Source organism: Thalassophryne amazonica, chromosome 21, assembly GCF_902500255.1.
Source record: "Thalassophryne amazonica chromosome 21, fThaAma1.1, whole genome shotgun sequence".
Lineage (NCBI taxonomy): Eukaryota > Metazoa > Chordata > Actinopteri > Batrachoidiformes > Batrachoididae > Thalassophryne > Thalassophryne amazonica.
The window spans coordinates 12,230,688-12,257,942 of NC_047123.1; the positions used below are offsets into that span (position 1 = coordinate 12,230,688).

Sequence of the window (27,255 nt, forward strand, 5' to 3'; positions counted from 1 at the left end):
ATTAAATATAATGGGGAAATGGTCAGAGATACAGGTGTCACATATTTCAGAGACAGACAATGGGAGACCGTAGGAGATAACTAGGTCCAATGTATGGCCTCGCTGATGTGTGGGAGCATTTACAAACAGTCAGATCTAAAGAGGCCAAAAGGCTTTTAAACTCATTTGTCAGCTGACTGGAAGGAGAACAGACATGAATGTTAAAGTCCCCACAAATGAAAAAACTGTCATAAATTGGTATTATTTCTGAGAGAAAATCTGACATTTCAGAGATGAAATCCTTGTTGTATTTGGGAGGACGATAAACTACAGCACCCAGTATGGGACGTGACAGTTGAAGCAGAAATGATTGCACTTCAAAACTACTGTAGACTTTAGAAGGAATGGGCCGACAGCTGATGCTCTGTTTGTACACAGTAGCAAGCCCGCCTCCACGGCTCGTTGTACGGGGCGCACTCAGGAAAGAGTAACCAGAGGGGAGGAGCTCAGAGAAAGCAGTGTTGTCACCTGGCTTTAGCCAGGTCTCCGTGAGCATGAACAGATCCAATTTCTGGGAGGAAATGAAGTCATTTAAGACAAATGTCTTGTTCATGACTGAGCGGGCGTTCAGCAACGCTGCGCGCACCGGCTTGGGACTCGTAGTCCGCTGCAGAGCTGCACGGCTGAGCGGGCGAAGATTCTCCTGCACGCAACCCCCGCGCTGAGTCGTCGTTTGCCGGCAAGATGGAGTCGGATCCTCGGCGCTGGGAAACCGCCGCGCTCCGTAGACATCACTGTTTGTCAGTCAAGATGTTTCCCTCCAGAGAAGGCCAGGTAGGTTTTAATCCTGACATGTAATCCCCCTCTCCTTCCACGTCTACGCTTCTTGCTGCGAGGCAACATACAAGCAGGACGCCTCAGGTAGAGTGGTACAGGAGGTAACTTCGATTGTCCGTTTTTAGTACAGCCAGGCAAACAGTTCAAGGTATCACGTATTTTCAGCAGTGTCAGGCGATCATACACAATCAGACATGATATATTGTGTAGGACAAGCAAAACCCAGAATCAAAAGTAAGTCTAGCAGACGAGGACGGCGAACCAAACACAGCGGCGCCATCTTGAAAGGGTCAAAACTGCACCATCACTTTTTTGCATTTTTCCACCACTTTCAGTATGTCATCCCTACATGTCAGTCTGGAATCAAAAGAAACTCCCAAGAACTTAAAACTTGACACCATCTCCAAACATCAGTTTTCCGTCTTCTCCAGTTTTCTTCCTTGTGAAGAACAGTCTTAGTTTTCTCAACTGAGAACTTAAAACCCTACTTCCTTCCCCACTCTTCTACTTGAGTTACTGCTTCTTGTAACCTTCCCACTATAAATTGAACATTTTTCCCTCTTTTCCATGAACTTCCATCATCTGCAAACAATGACTTACGAATGCCTAAATGAATATTTGAGAAAATATAATTTATCGTAATATTAAACAGTGTCGGGCTTATCACACTCCCTTGAGGGATTTCATTTTCTACCTGACATTTCCTTGATATTGCTGATCCTATAATAACTTGAATACTTCTCCCCTTCAAGAAGTCCATTACCCAGTTAAACATATTCCCTCTTATTCCTATCATATCCATCTTGATTAACAGGCCCTCCACCCACAGCATGTCGTAGGCTTTCTCTACGTCTAAAAATACCAGCACCATAGTTTTTGTTTACCCGAGCTTTCCTTATCTAATCTTCTAAGCACAAGATTGAATCAGTGGTGCTTCTCCCTTTACTAAATCCACTCTGGTAGTTGGCCATCAGCCCTCTTTCCTCAGTTAAATGTACTATTTTTCCATTAACCAATTTTTCCATTAATTTACCGATATGCAAGGTCAAAACTATCGGTCTATAATTCACTGGGTTACTAGTGTCTTTCCCAAGTTTCCTGATGGGGACAACAACTACCTCCTTCCACCCTGAAGGAATCTCACCTTCCTCCCACACCTTTATACAGATTTAACTGTTTTTAAGTTGCTCATCACTTAAGTGTCTTAACATAAAATAGCAGATTTCATCTTTTCCAGGAGCTGAATTCTTACATTTAGCCAATGCAGCCTTTAACTCTGCCAGAGTGAATGGAACATTATACTTGAGACTTTCCCTTTCTATGACCAATTTCAACATTGGCTCCCCTTGTTTCTGTTCTTCTCCCCTTTGGAGAGATTAGATGAACTGTGCGCTCAGAGTTCTCACCATCATTTCTGCTTTTTCTAGTAAGTCCCTACAGCTGCTCCCTTGTTTGCACTCGGGGTCGCCACAGCAACTCCAAGGTGGATCTGCATGTTGAATTGGCACAGGTTTTACGCCGGATGCCCTTCTTGACGCAACTCCACATTACATGGAGAAATGTGTCAGGGGTGGGATTTGAACCCGGAACCTTCTGAACTGAAACCAAGCGCATTCTCAATGAGTTACTTGAACTCAAACCATTTGAGGAAACCAATGCAGACTCATGCTCTTTCCCTGTATCTATCGCTCTATGTGGTATTCCCCTCTAATAAAAGTAGCACACCCTCCCCCCCCGTCCTTGTTCCATATCTTGTCTTGCACCAATATATCCAAATAACACAAAATCCAAAGTAGGCTTTAACCATGTTTCTTGAATACATGTAATATCTGGTGTCTCAGTTCTACTCTGTTTAAAATCCTGTCCATTTGCTAATAAACTTCTTGCGTTCCATTTTAAAAGTAATATAATCAGTAGGCACATCCCCATAGTATTCCCTTTCTGTCTTGGTTGCACACTGAGTCTATCCCGTATCTCTTCCCACTTTAAGCCTACCATATCCAAATGCTCTACTGCCACCTTTGAAATAATTTGAATCCTCAGTTTTTGAATTAACGTCTGCTGTTGCATTTATTACCCTGCAGTAAAGGTAACCAAGTCCTTCTTTTCTTCCCGTGTCCTAGTTCTTCTCTTTGAGGGTGTCCTGTCTCTGTGTCCATGTAGTCACTGACTCAGTTTCCAGTCTGATATGTTCTCCATTGACAGTCTCTGCTGGATCAAATCTTTTGAGTGCTTCTGCATATGATATCTTCCCTTTTACCCTCACATTGTGAATCTCAGCTTCTCTTTTCATGACTTCACATCCCCAGTATGCAGCACTGTGGCCTCCACCACAGTTGCAACACTTTGGCCTCACTCCCTCCCCACATTTGGCACATCTTTTCTCACCCTTACAAGCTTTTGTTGCTTAAAGCACCTCATTGGCTTTTGTATGTACTCTGTACCTCATGAGTCCAAAATGCACCTCACTCACTTTCTGATCCCTCATTCCTTGTCCTTTTTGATCCCTTACTAACCCAACCTGACACCCAAGTACCACTCCCCTCTTCCTCCTCCAAATCATCCATATTCCAGCTACTCTCTCCCAGTTCCCCTGCCATTCCTAAGAGTAAGGAATACCAGTGAGCACCGTATATCGGACCTATACAGGTCGTTGGCCGGTACCCACACAAAGTATGCTCCCCTCTAGCTCCCCTACCCTCAAAGCCCAAAAGCTTAAAGTCTGCGCTGATATTTATCAGCAGTTAAAATGCGATTCAAACCGTCTGTGAACACTGCGTCCCCTCTTCCGTGACCAATCCCCGCCAAACTACTCCACACCTCGCAAGGACCTTTGGGGCCTGAAGTTATTCTGGATACTTTTCTGTATGTTACAAATAAACTTCCATTCTTTGAAGATTTTCAACATTAATGTGGTTTGGAAAGTGTTATTCCCCCAGTTCTTTTTGTAGATACTGTCCCTTGCAAAGAACAAAATCAATTTATTCCTCAGTTTGAATTTATTGAAAGTCACACCGAAAACCAGGTCCGAGTCCCCAGAAACAGAGCCCACACACGGACTTCATTTTCTGAGAAGACTTTTATACAAGACAATGTAGGCGGTACAGTGGGTGGGTTTTAGTCTCACAAACCTAATCTTACTGGCTCCCCACAGACAGGGGAAGCGCCACCCCTCATCTTCAACCTAGTTGTTTGGTAAATGGTGGAATGTAATTCCTTTGTTTCTGAAAGTTGACATACGAGGTCTGTTAGAAAAGTCAATCAATCAATTTTATTTATATAGCGCCAAATCACAAACAGTTGCCCCAAGGCGCTTTATATTGTAAGGCAAGGCCATACAATAATTACGTAAAAACCCCAACGGTCAAAACGACCCCCTGTGAGCAAGCACTTGGCAACAGTGGGAAGGAAAAACTCCCTTTTAACAGGAAGAAACCTCCAGCAGAACCAGGCTCAGGGAGGGGCAGTCTTCTGCTGGGACTGGTTGGGGCTGAGGGAGAGAACCAGGAAAAAGACATGCTGTGGAGGGGAGCAGAGATCAATCACTAATGATTAAATGCAGAGTGGTGCATACAGAGCAAAAACAGAAAGAAACACTCAGTGCATCATGGGAACCCCCCAGCAGTCTAAGTCTATAGCAGCATAACTAAGGGATGGTTCAGGGTCACCTGATCCAGCCCTAACTATAAGCTTTAGCAAAAAGGAAAGTTTTAAGCCTAATCTTAAAAGTAGAGAGGGTGTCTGTCTCCCTGATCTGAATTGGGAGCTGGTTCCACAGGAGAGGAGCCTGAAAGCTGAAGGCTGTGCCTCCCATTCTACTCTTACAAACCCTAGGAACTACAAGTAAGTCTGCAGTCTGAGAGCGAAGCGCTCTATTGGGGTGATATGGTACTATGAGGTCCCTAAGATAAGATGGGACCTGATTATTCAAAACCCTATAAGTAAGAAGAAATTTTAAATTCTATTCTAGAATTAACAGAAAGCCAATGAAGAGAGGCCAATATGGGTGAGATATGCTCTCTCCTTCTAGTCCCCGTTAGTACTCTAGCTGCAGCATTTTGAATTAACTGAAGGCTTTTCAGGGAACTTTTAGGACAACCTGATAATGAATTACAGTAGTCCAGCCTAGAGGAAATAAATGCATGAATTAGTTTTTCAGCATCACTCTGAGACAAGACCTTTCTAATTTTAGAGATATTGCGTAAATGCAAAAAAGCAGTCCTACATATTTGTTTAATATGCGCTTTGAATGACATATCCTGATCAAAAATGACTCCAAGATTTCTCACAGTATTACTAGAGGTCAGGGTAATGTCATCCAGAGTAAGGATCTGGTTAGACACCATGTTTAAGATTTGTGGGGCCAAGTACAATAACTTCAGTTTTATCTGAGTTTAAAAGCAGGAAATTAGAGGTCATCCATTTTCACGCCTGTCGGTTGCGTCATTTGCTTGTAAGCAGCCTTTGTGTGAGGTTGGGTGGAGTCTCTCGGCGTTTCTTTGCACGGAAATGGCGGAACGACTGGAGCAGCGCGACTGCATCAAATTTTGCCACAAACTGGGCAATAGCCAGGTGGAAACCATTCGGATTATTCAGACGGCTTTCGGTGACGATCCTCTGGGCATCACACAGATTAAGGAGCGGTACAACCGGTTTAAAGACGGTGGAGAGCAAGCCGTGCACCGATCGGCATCAACACGCTGAAACGACCAGATCATTTCCAAAGTGAACGCTGTGGTAATGTGGGACCGTCGTGTGATTATCTGAGAAATTGCGGAAGAGGTGGACATCAGCACTTTTTTGGCACATTCCATGAAAAGAGTTGCAGCGAAATTCATCGGCACGAAGCTGATGGTGCAGCAACAGCACCTCCATGATGAAGCCTCACAGGACATGTAACATGCCCAGCTTGTCAACCATTCGGAAGATTCAGACGGCTTTCGGTGGCTTTTCAGTCGTGTCACTATCCGAGAAATTGTGGACAAGCTGGACATGTCAGGGTATGTCCTGTGAGGCTTCATCACGGAGGCGCTGTTGCTGCGCCATCAGCTTCGTGCCGATGAATTTTGCCGCCGCTCTTCATGGCAAAATCTTCTTTCACAGTGGAATGTGCCGAAAAAGTGCTGATGTCCACCTCTTCCGCAATTTCTCGGATAATCACACATCACCACCACACCGTTCACTTTGGAAATGATCCGGTCGTTTCAGCATGTTGATGCCGGTCGGAGCGCGGCGCGCCCTCCACCGTTGTGCGGACGTCTTTAAACCGGTTGTACCGCTCCTTAATCTGTGTGATGCCCAGAGGATCGTCACCGAAAGCCGTCTGAATAATCCGAATGGTTTCCACCTGGCTATTGCCCAGTTTGTGGCAAAATTTGATGCAGTCGCGCTGCTCCAGTCGTGCCGCCATTTCCTTGCAAAGAAAAAATGACGAGAGACTCCACCCATCCTCACACAAAGGCTGCTTACAAGCAAATGACGCAACCGACAGGCGTGAAAAAAAAAAAATCACTCATGCGCACGAAGGTTCAAGGTTGGTTCATGCAAGCACACGTGATTCAAATCCATCAGGTTTTTGAAAAAAATAAAAAGGTCGGATACTTTTCCAACGGACCTCGTACATACTCAGATGACTAAAACTCACTAAAAATATAACCATAATACTTGATAACTAACATGAAATAATAGAATAAGGGATTAGCACAGCTATCTCACATTAAGGATGGTTTTTAAGTAATAGTTAAAGTGTAAAACACAACAAAAAACACTTTACTATCAGTTCCACAGTAGGCTATGCTCCATTGTAAACTACAATAACCAGGATTCATTGCAGGCAATATCGCGAAATCTTTTCTATTTGGTTCATACGAGTAAGCCATCTCACACTCTCAGGTGACACTGCATTGTGGGAGAGGTCATTTGACGCAAACACAGGTGATTACGTGTGAGCGGCACTATTTAAATCCAAGTAATTTCTCTGTCATGAACTGTGTTTTGTCTGGTTATCTGCCATGTCTGGGTGGGAGGTCTGGGCGGCTTTTCTTGAGCTGCTGCCCCTGTGACCTGACTCCGGATAAAGCAGAAGAAAATGGATGGATGGATATCTGCCATGTTTAGCTTAGGTCTTCGTCTCATTTTGTTCTGGTTTTGTGTTTGCTTAGTTTAGATCAGGGGTCGGCAACCTATGGCACGGCACGCGGTGGCATAATCACTGGCACGCACAACACTGGACCAGCATCAGCAAAACAAAAAAGAAAGAAAAAAAAATATCTTTGAGTGACAGCACGATCTTCCAACCTCATTCGCTCCACAGCGCTCTGCACCCAGCTCCCGCCCACTTTCCCAGAGACCCATGTGTAAAATTAGCCTAGCGTGCATCAAAATCAAAGTTAACTGATAGCGTTACAAGTAGGGATGGGTATCGAGAACCGGTTCCTTTCAGGTATCGTTAAGAAATGATTCGATCCACCGACATCAATAAGCTTTTTGCTTAACGATTCCCTTATCTGTCCTTCAGAGTGTCCGTTGTTTGGGGGGGGGGGGGGGGGGGTGTTTGTCAGGAAAATGATCATTTCTCTACATTGATTACAGACCCTGCAGCGGGTCCGTAATCAACTTTTCTGCAGCGCGGCTTTACTTTGAACCTTGAACCAGTCGAAGCAGTGGTTTGCAGATTGAAGCAGTGCTTTGAACTATTGCTTCATTTATTCTTTCTTTTGCTTAATTTTCCCCCGCTAAAACCCTAAAGAGCATACATCTGTGAGTATTATTTACCTTTTGTATGTTAAACTGAGCTGTTATGGTCTTCTGAAACAGTTGATGTATTTTATAACTTAACGGGAGCGATGCTAACGCGTTAGCATGTCTATGGCATTTTCAGTGTTAAAAGTTAGCATTAAGCTGTTGCAGCTGTCATCGCGTTCGGGTGCATTTGTTTTCAAATTGTAATATTTTTTAAATTTGTTTATATATTAATCTAATGATTATGTACAATTTATACAATTTTAGAGAAACAGACAAAAAGAACCTGAATAGAAACACAACAGAAAATATAAAAGCAACTAACATAAATAAATACATACAGAAATAAATGTTTCCTGTGAACACCTATGGGCTGCTTTTGTCGCATTCTCAGGTGACATTGCGTCCACCTTCCGCTACTTCCGACACTTGAGGGAGTTGTCCTCACAATGCAACATGAGCACCGCTGAAATAGCCAAATACATGCTTGAGCTGGAGGCGGAGTTCACGACCCGCTTTGTGGATTTTAAACGGTACGGTCTGATGTTCTCCTTGATCAAGCCTGACAGCTTTGATGGACATGACCTAGACACAGCTCTGATCGACTGGATGGATGTACAGGACGTTGAGATGCAGCTGATAGAGCTGAAGAGCTCATCCCTGTGGGTGACGAAGTTTGCAGAGCTCCGAAAGCAGTTGGAATCCACCCCTGTGCAACAGCACGGAGACTGCATCCTCGCATGCTGGACGCGTCTGCACCAGAGAAGTTCAGCTGTCTCGAGAACATTGCATTGGCCCTCTTGTCAGTGTTCAGCGCAACATACCTGTGAGCAGGTATTTTCGCACATGAAAAGTGTGCTCAGCCCCATCCGCAGCCGTTTGACGACGGACCATTCTGAAGCATGTTTACAATTAAAAGTGACAAACTACAAACCCCAGATAAAAAAGCTCAGCCAAGAAAAGCAAAGACAGGGATCACACTGACTGGTAGGCAAGGTATATTAATTGAGACATAGCACAAATAGCATAAATACGTTGCTGTTTGCTTTGAATTTGTTGAACGTATTCCTGTAGTTTGTGTAATTTCTAGCATTATTGTTGATAGTGGCACACTCATTGACTAGAAAATTTTAATTTGGCACTCAGTGTCTCAAAGGTTGCCAACCCCTGGTTTAGATTTTGGATTGTGTTGTCTATGTGACTTCTCTGGCTGGGTGTTTCCTGCTTGGGTTTTATCTGTCCCTCTCTCTCATCTGTCTCTCTTGGTGCTTGGTGGGGGCGTTACACTCTGTTTGGGCCACACCCTGTTCTGGATCTTTCCACACGTGTTTCCAATCTGCAGCTCATCACTAGGTGTATTTAAGCTCCTCTGGTTGCACTGGTTTTTCGTCTGATCGTTGTGCCTTCACTTCGAGCTCTGTGTCGTAGTACGAGGTATTTTCAAGTCCTGCTGCCACATTGTGTTTTGACCACTTGCCTGTTTATACCGACCACGCCGTTTGCCTGATGATTTTGATCTGTTTGCTTCTTTTGGACTGCTCTGTGTATCAGACCCCACTGAATAATTCAGTAAACACCTCTTTTGACCAGAGCTACTGTGTCGAGTCCCGCATTTGTCTCCAGCCTTCTCTGTCCGTCAAACCCAATACTGTTTCAGTATTTTGGGACTTTAGAGCAAAACAGAACAAAGGAATACGGTGACAAATCTCAATATCTATAATAAAGAATCAGATGTAATAATGAACCTTTAAAGAAAGTTCTTCAGTTCTCCCCACTCTAATACTGCTGTCTGTCAAATCCTTTGTGCTCCAGAACTGCCTGAAAGTGTTGATGCAAGGTTCTGATGTTGTCTTCTCCAAAGTCATCATCTTCATCCTCTTCTGGCCATGTGGAGAACTGGAACAACACTCTAGCAGAGGCAAACAGAGTTGCTGAGGAAGACGTCAAATCTTCGCCCCAAGTGATGCAGCATATTTGCTGACAATCTTGCAGCACTTCCTCCTTGTATATTGCAAGATTTCCTGCTCACCCACGTTGTGGTCTCCCGGTGTGTAACTGAGTGTCTTTCCACACCAATGATCCATCCCTCTCCTCTAGGCCATCAGAAAGTACTCTGTTCAGCTTTCCAGAGTTGGCCAGTTTTGTCAAAGACTTCACTGCACTCTCCACTCTTCTGAATACAGCTTCAACTGTGCTATCATTGTCTTGGAATACTTTTGAAATAGCACTCACCAGGTCCAGGTAAGTTGTCAAGAAGTTGATGAACATAAACTTAGTCTTCAAAACTTGAAGGATACCTCTTGCTTTGTCATGGCTGTCACTGGTGCCAGTGTCACCAATCTCCACCACATGTCCAAGATGTTGGGCTACTGCTGGGAAGTCTCGACACTGCTCTTACTGCTCTTTCCAAGTGTGGGAGCCAACGTGTGCCAGTCGCTCACAGGTTTCAACATGGCAATGTTCAGTGCTTCTCCAGCATTCTTAAGGCCTTGCCAGTTCAGCTGTGAGTAATGGTAAAACTTAGAGGTTGCACAACAGCTGTTAGTTCAATATTACCCCTTAGGTATCCGACATGGACTACTTCAATTGGATTTCTGTCTGTGCTGCCATCAGCAAGTACTGACACAAAAGATAAGTTCTTCACTTCTGTTGCCAAGTCATCGCGAATGCTTTCTGCTGTATAATCAACAAAAACCTGCACCTCTATCATTTAAGTATGTTTCCCCTACAGACTCCAAACCATTTGCTTTTAACAGATGCATGAGGTGTGGAAAATCTGTAAGCGGTCGAACTCTCTTTGCAAGGTAGTATGCACTGCGGAACAAGGTGCACATCTGCTCCACCTTTTTTTCCCCCTCCATTCTCAGTACTGCTTGAGGCATTGGTCTTTCTGGCACTGGCTATTTTGCAATGATCATCTTGCTCCAAGCCATAATGTGGTTTGGGGATTTCTCATGCCACTGGACATTCCACAGTCTCATACTTGTGGTCCCTTTAATGAAAGAATTTTTCTTGCTACTTTTGTTAAATTGTCTGCAGGCCTCACACCACATCAGCTACTTAGATTTGTCATGTTTCAGCCATGGTCTTTGTTTGTCCATGAACCCATGACTCTTGGAATGTATATTCTCTCTTTAACTTCTCTCCCTCCTTTTCTTGCCAAAAAAAATAAAGTTCATGGACTTAACATGATGAATAAAACAACATCTTGGCTTTCGCGGCTCCATCAAAAATATCTATGCATATCTAAATATTGAACTGTGCATTAACATCATTTTTTACATGAAATTCATACAAGGAAGATAGATAATCCCATTGTAAACAAAGCGAAAATTCGTAAAATTAAAAATATCCTACCGATAGTTTTGGCTTCTTGGCCCTCGTTGAAGAATTGCCCGACCAGTCATCTAAAGAATCCTCAGACGACTGGTCAGGCAATTCTTCAGTCCACGATAAGGTTGCCAAAGCTCCGGATGTCCCGGTTTATGGGTCGGTACCCAATTCTTGTTGGGATGGAGATTTGCCGCTGGCTTCACAACTCACGTCTTCTGGTGGGGACGGAGGGTCTTGAACGCCGCCGCTGGGTTCGCAGATCTCTTCCACTGGCCTAGACAGAGATTTTCCACTTTGCCCAATACCGTCCATACACCTCCTCTTTGGCCTCCCTCTTCTCCTCCTGCCTGGTGGCGCCATCCTCAGCATCCTTCTCCCTATACACCCTGGGTCCCTCTGCACATGTCCAAACCATCTCAATGTCGCCTCTGAGTCGTCCCACCTGAGCTGTCCCTCTGATATGTTCATTCCTAATCCTGTCCATTCTCATCACTCCCAAAGAGAATCACATCTTCAGCTCTGCCTCCTGTCTTTTTGTTAGTACCATAGTCTAAGCCATACAACATAGCTGGTCTCACTACTGCAGGGGTGGCCAAGTTCGGTCCTCGAGAGCCACATTCCTGACACTCTTAGTTGTCTCCCTGCTCCAACACACCTGAATCCAATGAAAGACTCCTTACCAGACTTTTAATGAGCCTTTCATTGGATTCAGGTGTGTTGGAGCAGGGAGACAACTAAGAGTGTCAGGAATGTGGCTCTCGAGGACCGAACTTGGCCACCCCTGCACTACTGTCTTATAAACTTTCTCCTGCACTCTTGCAGATATTCTATCACAAATCACTCCTGCCTCTTTTCTTCACCCACTCCACCCTGCCTGCACTCTCTTCACCTCTCTACCACACTCTCCATTACTTTGGATAGTTGACCCCAAGTATTTAAACTCATCTACTTTCACCACTTCTACTCCATTATTTGCACTATTCCACTGGGCTCCCTCTCATTCACACACATATACTCAGTCTTGTTCCTACTGACTTTCCAGAGCATATTTCCACCTTTCCAAGCTAGACAACCTGTTCTCTATTCTCACTGTAGATCACAATGTCATCTTCAAAAATCAAAGTCCATGGAGACTCTTGTCTGATCTCAGTCAACCTGTCCATCACCACTGCAAGTACTCAGAGCTGATCCTTGGTGTAATCCCACCTCCACCTTGAATGAGTGTCATTCCTACTGTGCATGTCATCGCTATCACACTATCCTGCATACTTCTCTGCCACTCCAGACTCCCTCATGCAATACCACAACTTCTCTCTTGGCACCCTGTCATAAGCTTTCTCTATATCCACAATGTAACTCCTTCTGGCCTTCTCTATACTTCGCCATCAGTATTCTCGGAGCAAATATTGCATCTGTAGTGCTCTTTCTTGGCATGAAACAATATTGCTGCTCACAGATCTTCACCTGTTTTCTAAGCCTAGGTTCAATCAAATTTTTCGCTCTGTAGTTACTGCAGCTCTGCACATCACCCTTGTTCTTAAAAATAGGAGCCAGCACACTGTCTCCACTCCTCTGGCATCCTCTCACTTTCCCACCGCTTTCACCACTCTCCATTCAGAGCACTGGTCTCTGTCCGGTTGCTTCAGTGAGCTGTTGGAGAATGAACTATGGACGTTTCCTGGTGGCTTTAAAAGGGCTTTTCATTTAAATATCCATCTGAAGCAGTTTTTTTTTTTTTTTTTTTTTTTTTACATGTTAACCCGGATCTTGTGTGGTGCTGTCATGAACGTGATGGCCCAGGACGAAAAACTCAGCAACTACAGTGGAATATAATTTATCCCCCCCCGGCCCAAAAAATACTTTTTTTATGTAAAAAAAAAAAAGCTGAACAAGATTTTCTATTTAGACAAAAATTAAGTCAAATTACCTTTAAACAAGTCTTGTTTTATTTTCTTAGATATCAGTTTTTGCAGTGTGAGGGGGAAGACCCACTAAAAGGTGTCACATCCAGGCAGTTTAAATTTACACAGACCATTAAATTTGTGGGATCATTGAATGTGAAATGAACTACCTACCTTGTGAGCTGTGTAAGAATAGACCTGATGGATAAATTAACACTGCAATCAACCATCAACAAATGACATTATTACATTCCCACACAGATATAATAATCTGTGACAGATTGGCGTCCTGTCCTGGGTGTGCCACGCTTTGGGCTCTGTGACGGCTATGATAAGCCCCAGCCCCCCACGACCCTTAATTGGACTAAGATGTCAAAGGTCAGAGGAGAATTGGCAGACTGGTTAAATGGACAACTGTGTGATGCTGTCACATCAGTATAGACCATCTCTGAGAACTGTTTCCAACAACGTGTTGAGCCTATGTCAAGAAGAATTAAGGCAGTTATGAAGAAAAAAGGGGATCCAACCCAGAACTGGCCAGGTGTACCTAATAAAGTGGCTGGTGAGTGTATTTCCCAGATAGCTTAGGAATGCCTCTGGATCCCCTGGGAAGAGTTCCATGACTAGGCTGAGGAAGTGTGGAATGAGCTACTTGGTCTTCTTCCACCAAGACCCAGAACCAGATAAGCTGCAGAAAAATGAAAGAAATACATTTTTTTAACCAATTGCTTATGTACTCTGAAAATGAAGGGACTGTGAATGAAAACAGGACAATCACCTCGTCAGTGTTTCTTTGGTGTACAGAGATTAAATAACAAAAGCTGGGTCACTGACCCAATATTTATGGACCTGACTAACAACAAGCAACTTGCACACTTTTGCAGTTTCAACACCACAAATAACTGCAGGCGTTATATGACACGTATGCAAGAACCATAAGGATGAATAATAAAAAACAAACTGTGAAACATCAAGAAACAGTGTCAATTTTTTCTGTTTGTCTTTTTCCACATTTGTCCCTGTCTGCTTTTAGGGAACACAGTAACTCCGGACATTACGACTCCATGGAATATACACCGGATCCTTTTTCTGCTTCCAATTTGTGGCTAAATGACAGCTTCCTGCTCAACCTCACAGCAGCTAACACCAGCCGTGATGCAGTCCCAACTCTTTTTTTCACCGGTATTGGACATGATTGTTTTGATAACCATTCTATTCATCATCATGGTGTCACTGGGATGTACCATGGAGCTCCTCGGAATTAAGGTGATTGCAGACACACACTCCAAATGGATTATGTCTATAACTTACAGTATGTACACTTTATTCACCGTTTTCTTTCCAGCATCACATAATGAAACCAAAGGGAGTTGCCATAGCGATGCTGGCTCAGTTTGGCGCCATGCCTCTCAGCCTTTTCCTTAGCTAAGGTTGGTGTTGCTCTGTTATTTGTTTGTAGCTAAAAACAATTCAACTGATTTTTGTGAATCATCCCCCAAAGTGTTTCGAATTCTAAAAAGAGAATTCAATTCATATATTGCAAAATTTTGGTGATTGACAGATGCATGCCCATTAAGTTATGCAACACTACACTATTTTGCAAAATATATGATGAAAAGTGTGCAATGATATAAACTATCAGTTTGTGCTTATGAATATGTGTGTTACGATTAGGAGTTACAGCAGCTAACTGAAACCAGGACTTAAGCCCCGTTTACACAGACGGTAAGAGCTCCCGGAAGCGTCCCGGAAGAGTTTTTGGCCGTCTTAAGGATCACACACCGTTCTTAATGCCGGAACTACGGGGCGTGGCTTAGTTCCAGCTTTACCGGGAATCGTCGAAAAAATTATTCAACATGTTGAATAATTCCGGGAGCACTCCCGGAGAATTCGCGTGACGACAGAGACAACGCGAACAACGGCGTTTGATCCGTGCCCATTCCTGTAGTGCCGCAGTTTACACCGCCGTAATTGGCGGCCGGCGTTGTATCCCTAATCAACGGCGTGTAAAACGGCGATAGAGCCCACATCGGTGTCCTCAAGGGCGTTTTAACCGGCGACAGAGGCAGACAAAATGGCGGTGCTAGCGGACAGTACGCCGTTCTGAACGCCACCTCCCGGTTAACGGCGTTCCAAATGGCTGATAGGCGGCGGTCAATATAAAAACGCTAGCGCACTGCATGCAGGCCTCTCAGTTGTGGCCAGCTCCAGATATTTTTGCAGAGAAGCTCCAGTATGCCTCCTAAAAGAAAACTGGCAGCAGCAAGGACTTACCAAGAGGTCTGGTTCAGAAGCAGAGGGTAGCCCTGTGGTGGAGACGGAGCAACACGTTGAGGAGGGTAAAAGGAAGGAGAATAAAAGGCTGAGGATGATCTCCCTTCTCCTGCAGTGACAGAGGCATGTATTCCTGTTGCTTCAGCCTATTATACTCTGGGGGCGGTGCCTATATGCAAAAATTCCTGGAGTAACGCAGGATTTGCCTGGATAAATCCAGCGGTACACAGGGCATTATCGGCAGCAGTAGAACACCGCCGTTCTCACTCGCGTCTTAACCTGTGATTGTAAAGGATAGAACTGGGTATTAACCCCCGTTGCCTGACGTGTGCCGGATGCTACGGTGTCAAAACGGTGCTTTATTCGGCGGATTTAGCGGCATTTTATCCACGTATTTGTGGATAGTACGGTGGCCAAGACGCCGGCGAAATGCTCCGCCCCTTTCCACCGTGAAAACAGCCGGAACTACCGCGAACTTCGGTCTATGTACTGCCCGCCGACAAAACTGTCTGTGTGTAAACTAGGCTTTAGGTAAACAGTGTAGAATTCCAGGATGCAGAGCAGCTCGGACACGAGGGTGAGGATAACATTTTATTCACTCAGGTGAGTTACACCAACTCAGAATTTAAAGGCAGAACAGTCTTAAGACTGTTCATAACAGTGTAGCGCAACTCAGGAAATCCTCTTCTTAAAAGGTGTGGACCAACTCATGAAATCTTAAAGGAGTGGACAAACTCTTAATGAAAAGTGAGAATGAATAGAAACATCTTTCATGGAAAGGGCGTGGCAAACAGAAGTCAAACTTAAATCTCCTTTCTTCAAGGATGGTGAAAGTCGCACATACAGAATCAAACTGATATTTAGCTTCTTCATAAGAGTGAGTCCAACTGAGAAGTCTTTCTCCTTAGATGGAAATTAATGCTGCAGTCTTTAACAGGAGACACCAACTGAAGAGACAGCTTCAAATGGGAAAAACTTCTGTTTTGTTCAACTTAGGAATGTCTCTAATTTCATAGATGTGGAAGTCCAACTTAATGACAGGACTATTTTTGGTAAACCCATTCTTCTTACAAAAGGTATGAACTCACAGACAGGAGTAAAGTCAGGGGAAAAAAACAAAACAAAACTTTCTTGCTTCATAAACAGGTTCAACTCTAGAGTACAAAAAAACAGGCAAATACTCACTATTAAGTGGCAACAGGAAACACACCATCAACCAACTCCACACAAACATGCACTAATGCAATGGATCTGCAACTCAAGATAAGCCAAGCCCCTTTAAATAGACAAACAAATCAGAGAGCAGCTGTAGACATAACAGGTGGAAAAGATCAGACCTAATTATGTGTATGGACCACAAGCAAACACTAGATGGAGGTAATTAAAAGACAGAGACCAAGACCGGTGAGGACAAAAAGGGTCACTAGAGGGAAGCAGAGAGTGCTAAACGCTGAAAGGTGATAAAGGACCAATGCAAAGAATACAAGACAAGAAAAAGGGTGAAATTGATAAGGAGTGATAGAGTTGGAAATGACTGAGAAGGAAATGACAAAAACTACTGAGACAGACAGAACATGACAGACAAAAGCTAGGAAATATAAAGAGAACCTAAAAGAGATGGAAGAAGACAGATCAGAGCTGGTAACAGATATGAAACAGATTAACAAAGAGGAGAAAAGAACCCCAACACAGACCGAACCACAACAATATGAGTATGTATCTCTTTCTCTTCACTTTCCTTCAATATGTGTTTATAACACAAATAAGATAAGATAATCCTTTGTTAGTCCCATGATGGGGAAATCTGCAATGTTACAGGTGCAAAGTGATAGTTCCAGAGCAATTGTGCAAAGTATGCTAAATAATAGGTAAGAGAAAAAAACCTCAGACATCAAGTAAATAATAACATAAACGATCAGTGATGCCGGTAATGCGTTACTCTAATCTAACCACTTTTTTTAGTAACGAGTAATCTAACGTGTTAATCTTTCCAAATCAGTAATCAGATTAAAGTTACTTCTCCATGTCACTGTGTATTACTATTATTTTTGCATTGTGGGTCATAGCTGCATTAAACTTGGTCCGTGGGCAGGAGGTCAGGGTTTGACTGCACTGCCCACTTTAAGCGAGCTGTGAGCTTTTCATCCACAGTTTTCTGCAGCAGCTACAATTCGTCCTCACCTCTTAAAGCGCGGTGACAACAGCACACCTACACTGAGCTTCACAAAGACATTTTTATGCTTTTTTTCTCCTTTATTTAGAATTCTGAGCTGAGCCGCTCCATATTTGCGCGCTAAAAACAGCTGATCCTCTGCGACACGTCAACAACTAACACGTTTTTCCACTCAAATGTACCTAAACTCTCTTTCTGAGGACCACATGATGTGAAAACGCAATAAAACTTTCTTACCTGTAAATCTGGTCATGTTTTCTGCATAAATAAATGTTATCCATTCTTTGTGCTCAAACGCCAAAGCAGGGGCGAATCCAGATGGAATGGGGGTGTGGGGCAAGGATGTGCCCCCCCCCCCACAAAGGTCCACTTTTGAAGCCTTTTTTTACTACAGCTACTAATACTACTTATAATAATAATAATTTCGACAAGTAAAATGTTTAGAGAGAATTTAAATGTTAGAAAAATGTGAGAAAGAATTTACATTTATTAACAATGTAGGTTACAAATTGCACGTTTTACTGTTACAGTGCTGTCAACAGTTAAATATGAGGTCAAGAAAGAGGTCTTTATTTTACTTTTTATAAAACAAGTATTTATTTTCATTGAGGTCAATAAAGGGTGATTATAAAGTGAGTTTTGGAAAACAAGTATCATTGTCATGTTGAGGTCGCAGAGGGTTGTTGTCGACAGCTGGGGAAAGTAACTAAAAAAGTAAGTAGTAATCTAACTTACTTACTTTTACAATTGAGTAATCAGTAAAGTAACTAAGTTACTTTTTCAAGGAGAAATCAGTCTTCACCTCCCACCTCCGGGAGAGCTTCTCCCAGATCCCGGAGGAGGTTGGAGACATGGACTCCAAGTGGACCATGTTCTCCACCTCCATTGTCAATGCAGCCGCCTGCAGCTGTGGTCGCAAGGTCTCTGGTGTCTGTTGCGGCGGCAATCCCCAAACCCGTTGGTGGACGCCGGAAGTAAGGGATGCCGTCAAGCTGAAGAAGGAGTCCTACTTGTCTTTGTTGGTAGGTGGGACCCCGGAGGCAGCTGACAGGTACCGGCAGGCCAAGCGTGCTGCAGCTTGTGTGGTCACAGAGGCAAAAACTCTGGGAGGAGTTCGGAGAGGCCATGGAGGAGGATTATTGGTCGGCCTCGAATAAATTCTGGCAAACCCTCCGACGCCTCAGGAGGCGGAAGCAGCTCTCCGTCAACACTGTCTATAGTGCGGGTGGGGAGCTGTTGACTCTGACTGCGGATGTTGTTGGGCGGTGGAAGGAATACTTCGAGGATCTCCTCAATCCCACCGTTACGTCTTCCAAAGAAGAAGCAGAGACTGGGGACTCAGAGGCGGACTCGTCCATCACCCAGGCCGAAGTCACCGAGGTGGTCAGAAAGCTCCTGGGGTGGACGAAATCCATCCTGAGTAACTTAAGTCTCTGGATGTTGTGGGACTGTTGAAGGTTCATGGGGGTTTGCCCAACCAGTCCACATGTGCTTTGTGGACCTGGAGAAGGCGTTTGACCGTGTCCCTCGAGGCGCTCTGTGGGGGGTGCTCTGGGAGTACGGGGTCCGGGGTCCTTTGCTAAGGGCTATCCGGTCCCTGTATGACCGCAGCAGGAGCTTGGTTCGCATTGCCGGTAGTAAGTCAAACCTGTTTCCGGTGCACGTTGGCCTCCGCCAGGGCTGCCCTTTGTCACCGGTTCTGTTCATTAACTTTATGGACAGAATTTCTAGGCACAGCCAGGGTGTAGAGGAGGTCTGGTTTGGGAACCACAGAATCTCATATCTGCTGTTTGCGGATGATGTGGTCCTGTTGGCTTTGTCAAACCAGGACCTTCAGCGTGCACTGGGGCGGTTTGCAGCCGAGTGTGAAGCGTTTGGGATGAAGATCAGCACCTCCAAATCCGAGGCCATGGTTCATGGCCATGGAAAAAGGTACCTTGCCCTCTTCAGGTCGGTGGGGTGTCCTTGCCTCAGGTGGAGGAGTTTAAGTATCTCGGGGTCTTGTTCACGAGTCAGGGACGGATGGAGCGTGAGATCGATGCAGCGTCTGCAGTGATGCGGTTGCTGTATCGGACCGTCGTGGTGAAGAGAGAGCTGAGTAGGGGGGCAAAGCTCTCGATTTACAGATCGATCTGCGTTCCGACCCTCATCTATGGTCATGAGATTTGGCTCGTGACTGAATGAATAAGATCGCGAATACAAGCGGCTGAGATGAGTTTCCTCCGCAGGGTGGCTGGGCACTCCCTTAGAGATAGGGTGAGGAGCTCTGCCATTCGGGAGGAGCTCGGAGTCGAGCCGCTGCTCCTCCATATCGAAAGGAGCCAGCTGAGGTGGCTCGGGCATCTTTTCCGGATGCCCCCTGGACGCCTCGCTGGAGAGGTGTTCCGGGCACGTCCCATTGGGAGGAGGCCCCGGGGAAGACCCAGATCACGCTGGAGGGACTATGTCTATCAGCTGGCTTGGGAATGCCTTGGGGTTCCCCCGGAGTAGCTGGGGGAGGTGTGTGTGGATCGGGAGGTCTGGGCAGCTTTGCTTGAGCTGCTGCCCCCGCAACCCGACCTAGGATAAGCGGAAGAAAATGGATGGATAATCAGTAATCAGTAATTGGATTACTTTTTCAAAGTAACTGTGGCAACACTGCAAACAATTATTACTGAATATTGCACAATTATAAGATAACACCTTATGATTATGACTTTCTCATAATTGTGAATTAACATCTCATTATTATGCATATTTATTGTATAATTGACTTGCAATGTCTAACTTTGGCGAATTCTAACTTTTTCATAATTATAAATTTACTTTTCATAATTACTGTGTTGACAAGCAGAAGGTGAGGCTGAGGATCAGAAGGTGGAGGAAGTACTTTGAGGAGCTGTTGAATGAAAAAATGTGTGCAGTAGATTAGTATAGTGGACGGGATAGGTGCACATAAGTGGCCAACTTATGCACTTTTGGAACGAAGCACCAAAATGTCCATAACCTATTTTAAGGGTGCCGATTCCAAAAATAGATGGAGACAAGCTGTAAAATTAATGGATCCATCTCTTTTTGGCCTTCAAAATAGGCATATATGCATTCTCGTTATGTATTCTTATTTTATGCTCTTTTCAGATCACAAATCTTGTTTTGTCTTCACTGTTATACAAACCTGCTCCTGTCACCACCATTTCTTTACGCATGTTATTTGAGATAATCTGCAGTATGCATCCTATGAAAAGCTTATTTATGCATTTAATTTTTGGGACTAGCTGGTTTGACACCATTCTGTAAAAAATTATTTGTTTAGGTGTTAAGGGTACATAAAACTTTTTTTTCCTGCTGGAATGATTTGTACAAGCAATATCTTTCTATTATCACACAATAGCATAGAATAAACTAGACAACCTGTTTTTTTTTTTATTTCTTCCCTGTCTTAATTTTTAAAGGAGATATGGTTTCTTATGCAAACTGTGTGCAAATCAAATCTAGGTTTGAGGTGCACGCAGTGTGTGGATCAAATTTGGATGATCAGTACAATTTCTTTCCCCACACAAAAAATACAACCCCAATTCCAATGAAGTTGGGACATTGTGTAAAATGTAAATAAAAACAGAGTACAATGATTTTCAAATCCTCTTCAACCTATATTCAATTGAATACACCATAAAGACAAGATATTTAATGTTCAAACTGATAAACTTGTTTTTGTGCAAATATTTGCTCATTTTGAAATGGATGCCTGCAACATGTTTCAAAAAAGTTGGGACAGTGGTATGTTTACCACTGTGTTACATCACCTTTCCTTCTAACAACACTCAATAAGCGTTTGGGAACTGAGGACACTAATTGTTGAAGCTTTGTAGGTGGAATTCTTTCCCATTCTTGCTTGATGTACGACTTCAGTTGTTCAACAGTCCGGGGTCTCCCGTTGTCGTATTTTGCGCTTCATAATGCACCACACATTTTCAATGAGCGACAGGTCTGGACTGCAGACAGGCCAGTCTAGTACCCGCATTCTTTTACTACGAAGCCACGCTGTTGTCACATGTGCTTGGCATTGTCTTGCTGAAATAAGCAGGGACGTCCCTGAAAAAGACGTTGCTTGGATGGCAGCATGTGTTGCTCCAAAATCTGGATGTACCTTTCAGCATTGTTGGTGCCGTCACAGATGTGTAAGTTATCCATGCCATGGGCACTAACACACCCCCATACCATCACAGATGCTGGCTTTTGAACTTTGCGCTGGTGACAGTCTGGATGGCCTTTTTCCTCTTTTGTCGGGAGGACACGCCGTCCATGATTTTCAAAAACAATTTCAAATGTGGACTCATCAGACAGCCCAATTTCCACTGGCACCCTGTTGGGCAACAGCACTGGTGGCGGACGTTCTTATTAACCCGGGCTGCGACTGATCCGGTATGGAAATTCTATTCTTAGTTTGCATAGTTGGGTTGGCTTGTTTTACACCGGATGCCCTTCCTGACGCAACCCTCCTCATTTATCCAGGCTTGGGACGGCACTCAGAATCTACTGGCTGCACACCCCATGTGGCTGAGTTGACAATTCATTAATAATTTAAAAAATAACATTTGACCGACATAACAAAATGCTTTACCAAAAAGAAACCATGTCAACCGGTTATATTGGAATATGCAGTTTCTCTTTTGATTAATTGTACAACATGAAAAACATTATAACTTTTCTACTTGAGATAAAAATGTTATTTCTACAATGAACTATGTCTGTGTTCTTTCCACCCTGGACCTCCAGGGGGAGCTCTGGTCTTTTCCTAATATTGGTCACAGGACATCAGGCTGCTGACAAACCTGGGTTTATTGACCTTTTATCTTGGAGGGAGAGACTATTCTGGCCTGGAACATCTCTGGCTTTGATGTGTGGCTGTTAAAATGTCCCATTATTCAATCTGAACAGAGTTTAAACCCATTCTGACATTCAGGAGAACCTTTGAAGTAGAATCATGTTTACTTTGTGAGATGTTGAGTGTTGAAAGAGACTCTACAGAAATTCCACAGGAAACCTCCCCTATGGAGTTTGGAGATCAGGTCAGGTAACGGTAGTCCTTTGGTTTAAAACATTCTGCCTTTGGAAGGTTTGGACAGACAATTCTTTGTAAAAAAAAAAAAAGGGGGGGGGGGGACATGAATGTAAATTTGATTTTGTGTGAATTAGCTTGAAGTCAGATTTGCTACAGTGAACATACAGGTGGTTCTGACTGAAGAACATCCAGAAGACAGGATGAGATAGAGATATATGATCTGGGCCCGGTTTCATAAAGCAGTCTAATCTTTAAGTTGATTAAACTTAGCTGACTACGCTTAGTCAACCAACATTATCCGTCTAATCACAGTTTCACATCAACAGCTACACTTGTAAATCTCTTACATTAGTCAACAATTTTCACGGGCATAGCGGCCTCATGAGCACCATTGCCAAGAAATGCCTCCAATGTGCAACAGTTTTGTTTGAAGTTTTGTTTACGTTCGGGTTGGTCGTTGTCAAGAACTATCCAGCCTTTGTTTTGTTAACTGGCTTTATTAACATTTATGGGCACATACCAACTTTAAGCCCCTTTCACACCGGGGCTGCTCCCAGTTGCTCCCTGTGGCGTCATGACGACGCAGGAATTTCTGCGTCAGGTGTGCGCAGCAGGGGGCAGAGAGGAGGTGAGAACGCAGCCTGCAGGTTCTCTGCACAGAGAAGTCAGAGTGCACAGTTTGGCTGCAGACAGAGTATGCACTCTGACTTCTCTTCTGCTTGTTGTGCTGAGCTGCAGGGCTGCGCTCTGAGTTCTGTTATAGTTTATCTTTCCTCCCTTGCAAATGTGGAGATTGTTGGAGTTCTACTTGATGTTGACATGTCCTGGACTTATGGCCTTCTTTAACTGTGATGAGAGTGAGGAGAGAAAGGAACTAACTGCCTGCAGACAATTTTTTTTTCTTTTCTTTCCTCCTTTGACCGCGAGATGCGCGCGTCAAAGAAGGAATGAACAGACAGCAAAAACAGCTCACTACTTCCAAGGGCAGTGACGTGTGTGTACTGTGTTCAGAAAACAGACTGGATGAGAGGCAGAAAATGAGGCTATTTAAAGTTTAGAGTGAGGGGGAGCAACTGGCAGCACCTGGCAGCCAAACTCGCAGCGCAACGTCATCAGGCGCAAGCCGACACAGTAATTAACCGGCAATTAACTCCAAACAGCGCGGTTTTTTGGCGTAGTCATGGCGCAATAGGGAGCAACTGGGAGCAGCCCCGGTGTGAAAGGGGCTTAGCTTAGCAGTTCTTCTTCTTCTACCCTTCAGTCAAGCCTTTTCATGCTGCTCAGTGTAACAGCACCCGGTGGCTAATGTGAGAACTGTCACAAACGCATCATGACAGTCGTCGTCTGCTGCAGTCATGCCCAAAAGCAGGGGAAGCTCTCCTTTTCCTCCAAAAGGAGGAATACGAGTGAGGTAGGAGTGCTCTTGAGTGTTCCATCAAGTGGTGGTACATGATAGCTGCTGTTTTTTGAGGTAAGACTCTTCAGTTTTGTTAACTAATAAGGTTAACCTCTAGGGTTGCCAACTCTGAAAAATAAATAAGGGACACCTCACTGGCCCATGGAAATATCTGGAATGGACATGCGCGCCTCTGTCTATTAGCGTCACTCAGGACAGGAAGGCGCCATTACTAAGGGTGGAAATGTGCAGCTCATCAATAATAAACTGACCGCTTTTTTTGCACTAGCATCACTATTTCTTAATGGATTTTAATAAATGTAGGCTTGTTTCAAAGCCCTTTGAAAGCTCTTTCCAATGCACCTATGCATGTGTGGGTGAAAAAAAAAACTTTATGTGAAATGCAGAAATTTGGGGAAATTACGACAAACTGCTGCTTTTCTCGCTCTATTGTCGCTATTTGTTAACAGATTTTAATAAAAGTAGGCTTGTTTTAAAGCCCTTTAATTGCTCTTTTTAATGAACCCATACATGTCTAGGTAGAAAAATGTTTTATGTAAAGTGTGGAAATTTGTGGAAAATATTCCATTCTGTTCATTTACTGTGATTTTTTTTTCCTGTCATCATAATTCTCTATGGATTTTTAATAAATGACACTTGTGAGTTGTATTCAAGCTGATTAAAAGCTCTAATGAATCCATACATGTCTGGATAAAAAAATCCTTATCTATTAAAATATAAATCTGAACTATGCCTTGCCATTGTGCTCATTTATCTTGCTGCTTTTTCAACTGTAATATTACTGCTAGTCTTTTAATGACAACAACATATATATGATTTTTACTAACATTTTATTACAAGTAGATATAAAGCCATTCAGAATTTATGACTTTTGACCCTCAGTCAGGGTAAAAAGTACCTCGTCCATCCCCCCCAATCACACTGTTAAAATTTAAATGCCGCCTGTGACCACCATGTACATATCATATTAAACAACAGCAAGTAAATATATTTAAACATTATTGTTTCTGCATGTGAACGCAGCTTAATGAAAAGAACTTATGGTGTTGAGTTATAGTCTTAGTATATTGACATTAAATTGCGGCATAACGACTTTAAAATAGACATTTGTTTTACATAATTACATTAAGGCTCTTGTACAGTTCATATAGGAGAATTTGTTTTTGTGGTTCGTGCAGTTGATGATGAAGCACTGGCCGCCTTTTTTCTCCTCATATCGCTTCTGTTTAACAGGATCAAGGTCTCTCTCCACCCTCAGTAACGGCCGCCGTGCAGCACGCCGCTAGTCACGTGACGTCCTTTCCAGTCTCTATTTCCATGGACCGGCCAACTGACCATTGCCTTCACTCTTCCCAGCGTGTGTGTGAAACGATTTTTAACCATTTCACTATTGACTTGACCCTGAATTTAAGTAGATGCACACATGCATTTGTTATGATATGAACATGCGGAAAACAAATTATTATTTAGCAATTTATTTTTAGTGCAAAATAAATTTTCACTCACAATTTCAATATGAGCATCCTGTCCTGCTTCAAAATATAAAAAAAATTTCTTTAAAAATAAATCTTTCTCTGTCGTGTTATTTCTTAACTTAAAAGTGTATAAATTAACAAAAAAAATATCATCCAAAACAATGTAACAGTGAAAGTCTGAAAAAGTAAACAATACTTACAATACTTATAGCTGTTGTCGCGCACCTTTTCCACCCAGCCATTTTCCTTTTCCCATTTGCCCATGTATTTTTGCTTTCTTTTTTGTTTTGAGGAGGAGTAACGACGTTACAGACATTGCTGTTCGTAGGCGTATCTGCAGTGTCGGTGTCTGTGTCGGTATCAGCCATGCTACTTTGTTGTGGTCGTCCGACGACTGTCGTCGGCTCATGATTCTCGTCCGGGATCTTCTTGCGAGCAGATGTCCCTCAACCAATGAGATAAGACTGTTTCTGTATCGTCAACTCGTGTCTGTCAGCTCACTGGTGAAGAGCAGGAGAGAGGCTGGGATCAAATTTACCGTAAGTTTCCATATAAAGCGCCAGTCAATTCCATTGACATTTTACAGACTTTTTGATTCTCACAGAAATACGGGACAAACTGCGTCCCGTTTCAGGTCAATATGGAACGCACACTTTTATTTCCAAATAAGGGACGATTCCAGGGACGGTTGGCAACCCTATTAACCTCCACTGTACCAAGCTAAAAACTTTAGTCAGGTAATGTAAAACTTGAGCTGACTGAGTCCTTTGTGCAACGACTAATGTCTGAAGGAGGTCTCTCCAAAGTCCTGACCCTGGCCCTGCAGGGCGACATGAATCTCAGGTACACACACACACACACACACACACACACACACACACACACACACACACACACACACACACACACACACACAAGGGCGCAATTTAGAAGAGGAAATTGGGGGGAATGATGTGCGAGGCCCATAGGCCGGGGGTCTGGGGGTGGTTTTGACCCCCTTGAAGCCAACGGTATCTAGATAAACTCAGATGCATTCTGAGCATCCAGAACAGTAATTTTAAAGTTTTTAGAAGACCATAAAGTGGACACCATTTGACTTATGCAATTTGAAACTGTGAATATAAGTACTTTAGCCAGCAATGATTTTATTAACATCCTGGTGTAAATAAGGTATCACCACATGTGTAGAACTCAAAAAGAATGATAGGTTGAGTTCTCATTAAAAAACAACTGCAGTGTGGTAAAATTTGTTCATAAATATGAAAGAACAGGCTCTTTATTAACTATCGCATACTGTATTTTTTTTTCTCAAGATTTGTTTTTGCATAAGTTTGAAAAAACAACAGACCATAAGTTTAGGATAAATTACTTATCATGAATTTAATTTTCGAAGTGACACTAATGACAACACTCATACTGAACATAATTTCGCTTGCATAGACAGATGGGCTTTCTGAGGTCCCAGATAGCTTTTCTGATTTCCTTTTCTAACTTTCAGAATTTAGTAAATTAGCATATGGTCCATTGATACTTATGTGTAGACACTAGTCCCTAGAGGCAACTATTTTTGGTTTCAAAACTGGGCAAATTGTTGGGAAAGTGTAGTGACACGGACCCACAACAGGGGGCGCAAATGAACGGTCAATAGATGAGCCAAAAGGTAACAATTTAATGTTGTGAATTGTGCACAACGAACATACAGACAATCTCAGAATATCATTACAGTCAATCCACAAAGGTGACGTGTGGGCAGGCTCGAGGATAGAAGACGTCCGTCCTGAGAAAAGCCGGAACCACACGATTTCCGCCAGCCACAGAACCTGGTGAATACTGGAGCCGCCAAGTCCCGAATTCCTAGGTGATCACCGTCCCCGACTGTTGGATCTGGTACTGCTGGCGAAGAACAAAGACAGTCAAGTGTGGGTGTGTGTACACCCCGTAACAACAGCGGTGGGAATGCCACCTCCACCTCTCACTCAATATGTTGCAGCGATCCCTCAGAGGAAAAAGAGTGCCGTCTTGCACAGCCTCCACAAAAAGGACCGGTACTCATGCAAACACTCACAATAAACAGATTTACAAAA

General features: G+C 43.5%; 1 protein-coding gene across 1 annotated transcript in view; it reads left to right on the forward strand.

Moving 5' to 3' along the window:
• Positions 1-486: 486 nt before the first annotated feature.
• Positions 487-27,255, forward strand: part of slc10a1 (solute carrier family 10 member 1) — a 39,167-nt gene continuing 12,398 nt past the window's right edge. The window contains 5 exon segments of the mRNA XM_034162817.1: positions 487-813; positions 13,825-13,959; positions 13,961-14,057; positions 14,137-14,215; positions 22,156-22,286. Of these exon segments, the coding sequence (XP_034018708.1) occupies positions 13,856-13,959; positions 13,961-14,057; positions 14,137-14,215; positions 22,156-22,286 (411 nt within the window). The 5' untranslated portion in view covers positions 487-813; positions 13,825-13,855.